The sequence below is a fragment of the Erinaceus europaeus genome, chromosome 1, assembly GCF_950295315.1.
Source record: "Erinaceus europaeus chromosome 1, mEriEur2.1, whole genome shotgun sequence".
Classification (NCBI taxonomy): domain Eukaryota; kingdom Metazoa; phylum Chordata; class Mammalia; order Eulipotyphla; family Erinaceidae; genus Erinaceus; species Erinaceus europaeus.
The window spans coordinates 170,136,501-170,148,771 of record NC_080162.1 but is presented as its reverse complement, the minus strand read 5'-3'; the positions used below and the strand labels follow the sequence as shown (position 1 = coordinate 170,148,771).

At 38.5% G+C, this 12,271-nt stretch overlaps 1 protein-coding gene across 8 annotated transcripts in view; it reads left to right on the top strand.

The window, feature by feature from the left end:
* The window catches only part of RALYL (RALY RNA binding protein like), a 729,450-nt gene that overhangs the window by 611,796 nt on the left and 105,383 nt on the right, over window positions 1-12,271 (top strand). For 6 of the 8 annotated variants that reach the window (XM_060199431.1, XM_060199474.1, XM_060199446.1 and 3 more), the window contains one exon: window positions 7,778-7,810. The exons of the other annotated variants lie outside the window; for them this stretch is intronic. In XM_060199431.1, the coding sequence (XP_060055414.1) occupies window positions 7,778-7,810 (33 nt within the window). The remainder of the gene's footprint in view (window positions 1-7,777; window positions 7,811-12,271) is intronic. 8 annotated transcript variants of the gene reach the window in all.

Genomic DNA, 12,271 nt, shown 5'->3' with positions numbered 1-12,271 from the left:
CCTTTCTGTTCATCTCATAGAGAGCAGTGGTGGTGTACCTTTTTTTCTGACAAGGGTAATTCAGATATTTATAACACGATGTGCAGGTCATACAACATTATTAGCTTAAAATGAGTATCCAACAACACATAAGTGACTAAGAAACTGTGGTGAATATACACACTGGGATACTTCTCAGCTATTAGGAATCATGAATTTACCTTCTTCACCTCATTTTGGTTGGAGTTTGAAAGAATCATGATAAATGATAAGAATGAATGTAGGGATGATCTCATTTATGGGCAAAGTTAAGAAACAAGAACAGAAAGGGGAAATACAAAACAGAACTTGGACTGGGTTTGGTATATTAAACCAAAGTGCATTATGGTAGAGGAATACCTAGGCTGGGGGTGAAAATGTTTTGCAGAAAACTGAGAACTCAATTTACTGTAAACCATTACTCTCCCTAATAAAATTACTTAAAAATGAGAACTTGCTGAATTTTGATCCCTACCTGCAGTTGCCTTAGTAGAAACAGATAAAATAATCTTGCTAGACATTCCCCACTCCTGTGTAAATCACTGAGGAGCATCAATGTGGGGCCATTAAAAAGATTAACACAAGATTGTCAGGTGTTTCTTGTTTAAGCAGAGATGGAAGTTTACTTTCCTTCATAAACTTAATGCAGTTTTAAGTTAGCTTTTTAGCTCAGGGCTACTGGCTGAGAACATGTCACAGTGACAGAGATAAGAAGTAGTAGAAAATAGAGCTTACCCTGAAAATGAGGGTGTCAGGATAGACTGTAGGAAGGAGTTAGATTGAGATAAGTTCAAAAGCTAAATAGACTATGCAGGGAGAATGCAGAGAGGAAAAAAAAAAAAAGCATTACCCTGGTACAAAACTAGATACTTATTAGAAACCAGACAAAAGCTAGAACAGTTGTGTTTGGGCAATAAATAAATTTCCTAGAATAAAGTGCTTAATAAGGAAATAATTAAGAAGTCAGGGGAGAGCTGATATGAGACATGATTATGAAGAACTTGCAAATGACAAGCTATAAATTTTGAAAATAATTTCATGGTTATTAAAACTGTCAGAAAGATATTAAATAAAGTACCATTTTAGAGAATTAATTTGTCAGTAGGGTCAGTGACTGACTTGGTGTTATATAGAAAGAATTCAAATTATGCTGAACTTCTAAGTCATGGGGAATATAATGCTAAGTAGATATTTCATAAATAGCATCTGTTTTAAAAGTTTATTTCCAATTCCTTCCAATAATATGTTATACATTGGCATACTTTTTCTGTGAAGATCACATAGCAAAGATTTTAAAACACAGAGCAAAATATGGACTGGGTATGGTTTTTGTGCCAAAGCAGAGGACTCTGGGGAAGGATGAAAGGGAAGAGGTAGAGGAGAAATTTTAGTTCCAACTTGAAAGAAATATATAAATATAAATAACTGTTTACCTCATCAATTTGGCCCAGAGCCCATATTTATTCACATTTAGTAGAGGAGTTTGTACAACCTCTTAGTACCTGTCAGTCTGAGCTCACACCCCATGGACACAGCTGGGAACATTTTAAGTTGCACTTACTTTAGAAACTGTCCTCCTCTAGTACCAGAGCAGATGACCCAGCCTCCCTTTGGAGAGTGGGGCAGTCCTTACCATTGCTGCTCTACAGTGAGGGGAAGTGGGCATCTAATTTTTGACAAGGTGGGTCAAACTATTAAATGGAATCTCTTCAACAAGTGTTGTTGGAGAAATTAGGTTGAAACATGCAGAAGAACAAAATTGAATCAGTACATTTCACCACATACAAAAATAAACTCCAAATGGATCAAGGACTTGGATGTTAGGTCAGAAGCTATCAAATACTTAGAAAAAATACATATTGGCAGAACTCTTCCAGCTAAGTTTTACAGGCATTTTCAATAACTCAAGTCTAATTTCAAGAAAAACAAAAACAAAAATAAACCAATGGGACTACATCAAATTGAAAAGCTTTTGCACACAAACAAAGATATTTATGTGCCATACATCAGACAAAAGGCTAATAACCAAAATATATAAAAGCATTCACCAAACTCAGCAGTAAAGAACAAATGATCCCATCCAAAAGTGGGGAGAGGATATCAAAAGAATATTCACCACAGAAGAGATCCACTAGGTCAACAAATATATGAAAAAATGTTCCAAGTCATTGATTGCCAGAGAAATGCAAATAGAGACAACGAGATACTATTTTACTCCTGTGAGAATGTCATACATGAAAGGATAGTAACAGCAAATGCTGAAGAGGTTCTTAGGATAATGGGACCTTCCTGCACTGCTGGGGGGAATGTAAATTGTTCCAGCTCTTATGAAGAGCAGTCTGTAGAACTCTCAAAAGGCTAAATGGACCTACCCTATTGTAGTGACCCCAACAGAAGTTTGGGACTATTAGCATATGAATGTCACCCTGAGGCAGGACAGAGAAGGGAATAAATAAAAGCACAGGACTTTGAGTAGCTTACTCTCTTTGGCTGCTGCTTCTCCTGGTCAGAAGCATCTTAGCAGAGGAACTCCAGGTATCCGTCATGGTTACTTCTTCTCGGAACTGAACACATGTGACTCTGCTAGCTGGTAAACTTTTAGACATGAAGCCATGAGCAACCTTTACCAGAGCTGATAATTGTTTATCTTATGGGACCAAATTTTTGATAACTATACTCAGACCTTATGGACCTAGCAGTACTCTTAACCCTTGGTGATAATTGCTTTTTTTTTTACCTTTTACCTGTTTTACCCTAACAAACCTTGTATTGTTTAAACTCAGTCCAGCTCCCTGTAGTGAATCCTTTTACGTGCTGCAGCAGCCACACTAACTCCTTTTTAAGTTAAATAGCATCACCTTATGACCCTACAATTCCTCTCCTGGAAATATATCCTAAGGAACCAAACACATCCATCCAAAAAGATATGTATATACCTATGTTCATAGCAGCATGATTTGTAATAGCCAAAACATGGAAGCAACCTAGACGTCCAACAATAGATGAGTGGCTGAAAAAATTGTTGTATATAAACACAGTGGAATATTACTCGACTATTAAGAATAGTGAATTCACCTTATTTACCACATTTTGGATGGCATTTGAAAGGATCATGTTAAGTGAGATAAGCCAGAAATAGAAGCATAGATATGGGATGATCTCACTCATAGACAGAAGTTGAAGATTAAGAACAAAAGTGGAAACAATGCAGAAATCATACTGAGTTTGGTATATTGTACCAAACTAAAGGACTCTGGGGTGGGGGGACTCTTAGGCCTACTGCATGATGGTGGAGGAGGACCTAGGCTGGGGAATAAAGTGTTTTGCAGAAGATTGAGAAAATTTACACACATACTAATAACTGTATCGACTGCAAATCATTAATACTCCAACTAAAATAGCAAAAAATTAATAAATCATATAAAGACAATATGAAAGACTTATGGGAAAACATTAGGAGCAACAACATTTGCATCATAGAGGTACAAAAAGAAGAAGGAAGAGGAAAGGAAGAAAAGGAAATGAAGAAAAAGAAGAAAGAAAAAGAAAAGAAGTCTGTGTCCAGAAACGTCATGCATGGAATGTCAACCCTTCACCCTCATTATTCGGGTGAAAACTTTCCTTTCATAGTATTCTATAATTCCATTCCAGGAGGTTCACTGCCTAACAAAGTCCCAAAACCTAGATATAAACCAGCTCCCATGAGATAGAGCACATGTTCACACATATCCATAAATTAGGGCAAAATATATACCTGAAAACAAAAGTACACAATAGTCTGCAGTGAGTCAGTATAAAGTTCATAACAAAATAGTATCTAATTAGACTTAGATACCCTCCTCACCTACTACACTTCCCTAATTCACTCCAAAGCTAACTTTATCAAAGCAAGGACTGCAAAAGCTCAATAAGGGCAAGAGGCTGGCATACTTTAATGATGACTCTTTAGTCACTATCAGGCCACCCCATCAGCTGGAGCCCTATTAGGGGAGTCCTGAGATTCCCAAACAGACATGATGAGCCTAGACCTTGAATAAATCCCTCTATCCATTGTTACTGTTTATTTCTTTTTTTAAATTAATTTATTTATTTAAGAAAGGAGACATTAACAAAATCATAGGATGGGGTGGGGGGTACAACTCCACACAATTCCCACCACCCAATCTCCATATCCCATCCCCTCCCCAATAGCTTTCCCATTCTCTATCCCTCTGGGAGCATGGACCCAGGGTCATTGTGGGTTGAAGAAGGTGGGAGGTCTGGCTTGTGTAATTCCTTCCCCGCTGAAAATGGGTGTTGACTGGTCCATCCTTACTCCCAGCCTGCCTCTCTCTTTCCCTAGTAGGGTGAGTCTCTGGGGAAGCGGAGCTCCAGGACACTTGGTGGGGTCTTCAGTCCAGGGAAGCCTGGCTGGCATCCTGATGGCATCTGGAACCTGGTGGCTGAAAAGAGAGTTAACATACGAAGCCAAACAAATTGTTGAAGAATCATGGACCCAAAGGTTGGAATAGTGGAGAGGAAGTGTTGGGGGGTACTCACTGCAAACTCTAGTGTACTACTGCTTTCAGGTATATATTTGCCCTAGTTTATGGATACATGTGAACATATGCTCTATCTCTTGGAACCTGGTCTATATCTAGGTTTTGGGACTTTGTTAGAAAGTGAACCACCTGGGATGGCATTAGCGAATACTATGAAAGGAAAGGTCTTACCCGAGTGATGAAGCTGAAGGGTTGTCATTCCACACCTGAAGTCTCTGGACATAGTCTGAAGTGAAGCATGCTGGGGTGGCACTCGTTGTGTTGATTAGGCTGCGATCAGCAGATGCAATATTATTTGATAAGAATTGGGAGAAGCATACGGGAAAGTGGGCCCTACCCTAGGGTCCCAGGACTGGGGGAAGTTTAGGTTCTATAGTGGAAATGTGAGGTTCCTGCTGTCTTAGGGTTCAAGAAGACAGTGGGTACTGTTATCATCACATTATTTGGTAATTGGGTTAGCTTTGAAGTCCCTTTGTTAGACATACAATCAATTTTTCCCCCTCTCATATTAATTAAATGCGTTTATTTTTATCAGTAACAACACAAGGCCCCATAGGACCTTGCCCTCAACTTGGATCAACAATGGTAGAGAATGTTCCATCCTCTGAAGGGAGGATGGACAACATACTCTATGCTACACCTGAGGAAGATGGGTCGATACTGGGGCAGCTAAGATTGTCCCTACTCATGACCACAGAATATGAGCTCAGATCTAGAGGGATGCAGAGGTCCTAAGACTCCTAAGCTGAATATGGGCCCCACATCACATCAAATCGTTGGGGTTTACAGTCAACAATATTTATACCCCTTCCCCATATTAGGAAACCATATATTACTCTCTTCCTTGATCCAACTTTCTAATCCTTTTTCTAGCTATGACATCATCTCCCCACACAATAACTTGGATCCACCTGCATATCAGATTTCAGGCTCAGGGAAAAAAAAAAAAAAAAAAACTAGTATAGCCACAGGCCCTCTGGAATATAACTAAAATATGACTACTAGCTATCTACAATGTGTCCCGCCCAACTCTTAATCTGCACTATTCCAGCCTTTAGGTTCATGATTAGTCAACAATTTGTTTGGCTTTGTATGTTAACTCTCTTTTCAGCCACCAGGTTCCAGATGCTAGCATGATGCCAACCAGACTTCCCTGGTTAGACAACCCGACCAATATGTCCTGGAGCTCCACTTCCTAAGACCTTCCCCACTAGGGAAAGAGAGAGACAGACTGGAAGTATGGATTGACCTGTCAATGCCCATAATTTTCAGACAAACAGCAATTAAAGTAATCCATTACCAATTAGTGGGCCCTACCAAAAAATGCCACAAGGACTTACACAAAAGGACAATACTATATGGTCTCATTCATATGAAATCCATAAAGAAACTGAGAAAGGAAATATTAAAAATCAAATGAATGAAAACTTTTAGACTCAAACTGAAGAACTGAGGGCATCAAAACAGACAGGCTCAGAAGGGTGAGGGCACAGGCAGCAAAAATATAGAAAGGCCCAAGAGATATTAATAGAGGGCAACTGGTGCTCTGGTTATGAGTGAGTTGTGGTAATATATTTGGAAGAGGTGTGCAAAATTGAAATTGTACTTCTAAAACACATTTGGGGTGGGAGGGCTGTGTGTTGGCTCACCTGCTTAAGTGCACATGCTACAGTGCTCAAGGACCCAAGTTCAGTTCCTCCGTCCCCCATGTGCAAGGCAGAAACTTCATGAGTGGTGAAACAGGGCTGTAGGTGTCTCTCATACTCTTTCCCTCTCTATCTTCTGCTTCCTTCTCAATTCCTGTGTCTCTATCCAATTAACTAACGAGTTAATTAAAACATTTTTAAAACTAGTGTTACCTTGGGAGTCGGGTGGTAGCGCAGCGGGTTAAGTGCAGGTGGCGCAAAGCACAAGGACTGGCGGAAGGATCCCGGTTCGAGCCCCCGGCTCCCCACCTGCAGGGGGGTCGCTTTGTAAGCAGTGAAGCAGGTCTGCAGGTGTCTGTCTTTCTCTCCCCCTCTCTGTCTTCCCCTCCTCTCTCCATTTCTCTCTGTCCTATCCAACAACAATGACATCAATAACAACAACAATAAACAACAAGGGCAACAAAAGGGAATAAATAAATTAATTAAAATAAAAAAAAAAACAACTGGTGTTGCCTCACAAATAAGATAAATTAAAAAATAAAATGTCTTTCATACTTACCTACATTTTGCTCATGATCACATATGAAGATAAGCTCCCCCATATACACCCATTGTACCCCTTAATCATCAGTTAGAAGATAGTAGAAGTCAGTTGACTCTTTTCCAGATTTATTTATCTTTTGTAAAACACCAACTTCATAAAAACAGGAAACTAGCTAGAAGCCATTCTAGCCTATTTTTCTAAGTGGAAGACAAAGTCCCAGGATATTTTTAAGTGACTTGCTTGACTGTGAGAGCTATCTGGTTGTGACCTGTCTCCCCACTGATAGCCAGGGTCCATTAAGTTGAACTGGCTGGCTAGACAGGTGTTCCTTTCCTCTCTCACAGCTTCATGTGTGCTCCCCCCAAGTTGCACAAGTGTTTTATGTATGAGTAAATGCACTCCCATGCTAAAACCTCTAAATAAGCTCTTAAGACACTTGCTCAAATTGTCGCAGCTAATCAGAATCTTCAGTATCTGATTTCTCCATTTATATATTCAAAGTTACAAAAAAATAATTGATTCATAAGAGACACTGGAGGAGGCAGGAGGAAACTGACCTGTGACTTGTATTACTCCCTCCTCAAGCAGTGTGACTTCCAGTAAATGGACCTGCTGCTTCTCTCTTCATTTCAGAGTATTTTCTGGAAATACTTTTTCAGTCAATATGTAACCAAACACAGGGTAGCTTCATTTCTACAAAAGCCATAAGTAAAACATTTTGAAACTTCTATAAATTACTGTAAAAGATAGAGTGAATTGAGTGTAAATCAAAATTAGATTAACACTATTATCTTAATGTTTAATTTAAATGTCATATTGCCATTCCAAGCTTCTCTCATTTTATATATCACCTCTGTATTAACTCAGTCAGATTTTGAATTTGCCCAGATTAGACCATAAGATATTATTTATAGCTTTTTGCTGATGATGAATCATACATTTCATGCAAAAGAATATAACATTTCACATAAAACAATTTCACATGTACAGAAATTGTACTAAAGTGAATTTTTCATATTTTCTCATAGACTTGAATCAAAGGAGCCTTTCCTGTCAGTTGGGTGAGTATATGTATAAGTATTCTGAATTTCAATTCTTCAATTAATTTCCAACTGAAACTAAGAAGGCCTTCTGTGAAATTAACTTCAAGTCATTTGACCTTACATTCAGTCATAGCATTGAACACATCATTTCTTCAACTACATTGCTATCAATGTTATACAACTGTCACTTAGCTGAAATGCTCCATAGACTATTTTGTGACCTCATAAATTAAACTGACGACTTCTTCTGTGAAAGCCTTTATCCTCTATAAAAGTCCAGCAAGGTACACAGTAATTATCTGCATTCTAATCAGATAACTATAAGATTGGTTTAAAAAAATTCCTCTGAACCATAGTTCGTCTTCTTATTCCTGTCCCATTAAATCTACACTATTATTTCTCCCTCTCCTTTTCTCTAAATCTGTCTTTAAAATTTCTATTTTTCTGTCCCCTCCTCTCATTTCACATTCATTCCTGCATTCTTCTCATACTGACTGCTTCTCTATACACAAAGCTAAGAAAAACTGACACCTGCAGAGGGGTCGCTTCACAAGAGGTGTAGCAGGTTTGCAGATGTCTGTCTTTCTCTTCCCCCCCCCCCGCCACCCCATCTTCCCCTCTCTCCATTTCTTTCTGTCCTATACAACGACAATGATTGCAATAACAACAACAACAACAACCATAAACAACAAGGGCAACAAAAGGGGAAAAATTAGCCTACAGGAGCAGTGGATTTGTAGTGCAGGCGTGGAGCCCCAGCAATAACCCTGGAGGCAAAAAACAAACAAAAAACTGACATATGTCTTCTAGTTAGTATTCTGAGTCATAATATATGCTTGTTGACAAAAATATACATGTACTGAGACTGGAGAAATGCCTCACTGGAAGGGTGCATACTTTGTCACGCAAACAATTGATGTTTAAACCCTGGTACTATAATGAGAACATCATAATAGAGGGAAAATCTGATGCTGTGGTGTCTTTTTCTGTCTTCTTGCTCTCACTATATGAGGGGAAAAAAAAAAAAACTAATCCAGGAGCATAGAAAAAGAAGGAAAGGGACATACATATACTGTTTTGGAGCATTTATAATCAATTAAGAATCGGGAAAGGTCTGGGAGAGAGCACAGAGTGAGAGCACCAACTTTCATGCATGGGGACCCATAGATTTCAGATTTAACCCTTTATACCACCAGGTTCCAGAGCTAAGAAGAACTCTGCTCTATCATTATCATAAAAATAAAACTGTAAAATAATAAACAAGGAGGAGTCGGGCTGTAGCTCAGCGGGTTAAGTGCAGGTGGCACAAAGCACAAGGACTGGCATAAGGATCCCGGTTCGATCCCTGGCTCCCCACCTGCAGGGGAGTCGCTTCACAGGCGGTGAAGCAGGTCTGCAGGTGTCTATCTTTCTCTCCCCCTCTCTGTCTTCCCCTCCTCTCTCCATTTCTCTCTGTCCTATCCAACAATGACGACATCAATAACTATAACAATAAAACAACAAGGGCAACAAAAGGGAATAAATAAATAAATATAAAATTTAAAAATAATAATAATAATAAGCAAGGAAATAGAAAATTTTCTGATTCCTTTTTTTCTTCTTTGCATCTTTATTGCTACTAGGATTACTACTAAGGCTCAGTGCCGGCATAACAAATCCATTACTCCTAGAAACCATCTTTTACTTTTTTCTTTCATTTATTTTATAGGAAGAGAGAACTTGATAAAGAAGTAGAGAAGGGGGCCATGTAGTGGCATATCCAGTTAAGCATACATATTAGCAAGCACAAGGACTCAAGTTCAAGAATTGGCTCCTGGGAGTCAGGCGGTAGCGCAGCGGGTTAAGCGCAAGTGGTGCGAAGCACAAGGACCAGTAAGGACCCCAATTCAAGCCCCCGGCTCCCCACCTGCAGGGGAGTCGCTTTACAGGTGGTGAAGCAGGTCTACAGGTGTCTGTCTTTCTCTCCCCCTCTCTGTCTTCCCCTCCTCTCTCCATTTTCTCTGTCCTATCCAACAACGATGACATCAATAACTCCAACAATAAAACAACAATGGCAACAAAAGGAAATAAATAAAAATAATTAAAAATTAAAAAAAAAAGAATTGGCTCCTCAGATACCTGCAGGAGGTCAACTTCACAAGTAGTGAAGCAGATCTATAGGTGTCTGCCTTTATCTCCCTTTCTCTATCTCCCCATCCTCTCTCAACATCTCTCTGCCCTATCTAATAAAAAAAATCAAAAAAAAAGAAAGAAAGAAAAAATTGGCTGGCTTCTAGGGGTGGCTGATTCGTAGTGCCATCACTGAGGCCCTGGATTAACACTGGTAGCAATTAAGACAGAGAGAGAGAGAGAGAGAGAAGTAGGGGAGAGAAAGAAAGAGAGAGAGAGAGAGGCACCTGCAGTACTTCTCCAATGCTTATGAATCTTCCCTCCTGCAGGTAAAGTCTAGAAGCTTGAACCTGGGTTATTAAGTATGATAATGTGATGCTTTACTGGCTGCACCACCACTTAGTCCCTTTATTGATTTTTATAATTAAAAAATTCAGGCCCATGAGTAGGCACACCCCATTGAACATACACGTTACTCTGTGCAAGGACTTGTGTTCAAGTCCCTAGTCTCCACTTGCAGGGGGAAAGCTTCACAAGTTATGAAGCAGTGCTGTCTCTCTCTTTCCTTCTCTCTCTGACTCTCTCTCTTTCTCTCTCTCTCTCTCTCTATTTCTCTCTCTTTTCCCACTTAACTTCTTGTCCTAGAAATTAAAAATAAATATTAAAAAATCAGCAAAGTTGTTTATAAATGACCATTCAAATTTCATTTTGACTGATGTATTAAGATATTTTATTAAGGGAATTTGAGTGTTCAGCATTTTTTGAAAAATGTTGTAAAGACCCAGTAAGTATTGGGAGAGGTGATGTTTATTTTAGAGGAAAGGTGATGTTCATTTTAGAGGAAATCATGACATTGATAAGTAAAAAATAAATTGATGCTTACTAAAATGGTACTTAATGAGCAGAGACATGACATAGGGTGGATTTTTAAATGATCACATGAATTTTAACACTTTGAGGAATGCAGTCGCCCCTCTCCTCCTCACAAAACCACTCAGAAAGCCATTTGAATCACCAAAATCAAAATTGTTGAAATGCTGGGAAAGGAAAATGGAATAGATATATTTATATGACATGAATGCAAGAAAAATGAAAGGTCAAGTTGATCTGGTCAAAAACATCATTAGAGCATGCCTCTTGCCTTCATTGATCATCAGCTCTTATTGTTAAAAATCTTTAAACCTGAAGAGGTCTTTTATTTTATTTTTAAAGATTTTATTTATTTATGAGAAAGATAGGAAGACAGAGAAAGAATCAGACATCACTCTGGCACATGTGCTGCTGGGGATCGAACTCAGGACCTCATGCTTGAGAGTCCAAAGCTTTATCACTGTACCACCTCCCAGACCACAAGGTCTTTTATTTTAAATGCATATGTGGTCTACCCTCAAGTCAAGAAGGCTACAACAGTTTCCCTTCACGCCTCACCTAACGAATTTTCTCTGCAGTATTTCCTGTATTTTAGATGCACTCTTTTCTTATTATCTACCTTTGCTTTAAGAGGGCAGACCCTAAGAAACCATTTTTTTTAATTGGGGGATTAATGTTTTACAGTCGACAGTAAATACAATAGTTTATACATGTATAACTCAGAAACCATTGTTTAAATTAATCTGGAATTTAGCACTTAATATTAATTAGAGTCCTGAGATAAAGTTACTCCCAAAACTGATTCACACACACACACACACAAATACTCAAAGTCTAATGACACTAAGATGTTCTTATTCCTTAGGTATGTATTAAAAAAGTAAGATGTATTAGGTATGTATTAAAAAGCAAAACAGTTCCCTGCAAACAGTTCAGCTGATTGGATAAATTATTTTATATCTAAATTTCTCCACTCCTCCCAAGGAAATTATTTTAAATAAAATGTCCAAAAGAATGTGTTACTCTCCTAACCCCATTCAGTAAGCGAATGAAGTGATAACAAACAGAATGAACTCATATGAACTCACCAAGCAACAGATAGTCTACTATGTTAACTTTTTTTTTCCAAACTTGTAACTTTAAATTCATAGTTATTTTCCAAAGGGAATAAATCGGTTATAAGTGTTCCATGATTGTCAGCTGACAAATAGGTATATGTTGCACTGTTTTTCTAGGACCCTGCATGCCTTACACTAATTTTAGCTCTGTTCAATTGCCAATGCATGAGTTTTGTTAATGGACGAGTCTTTGCTCAATATTGCATTCTTACTACACCTCACAATGTTGTAAAGCACATGCTTCATTCACTCTTCTAGAAGTTGCTTTCACCCTTGTAGTTTAACAATTTATTTAAGCTCCCATGCTACAGATCCTAATTATGAAATAGGGGTTTAAAAGGATAAAATTTACTTCAAAGCCTAGGAGCTAATGCAGTGGCTG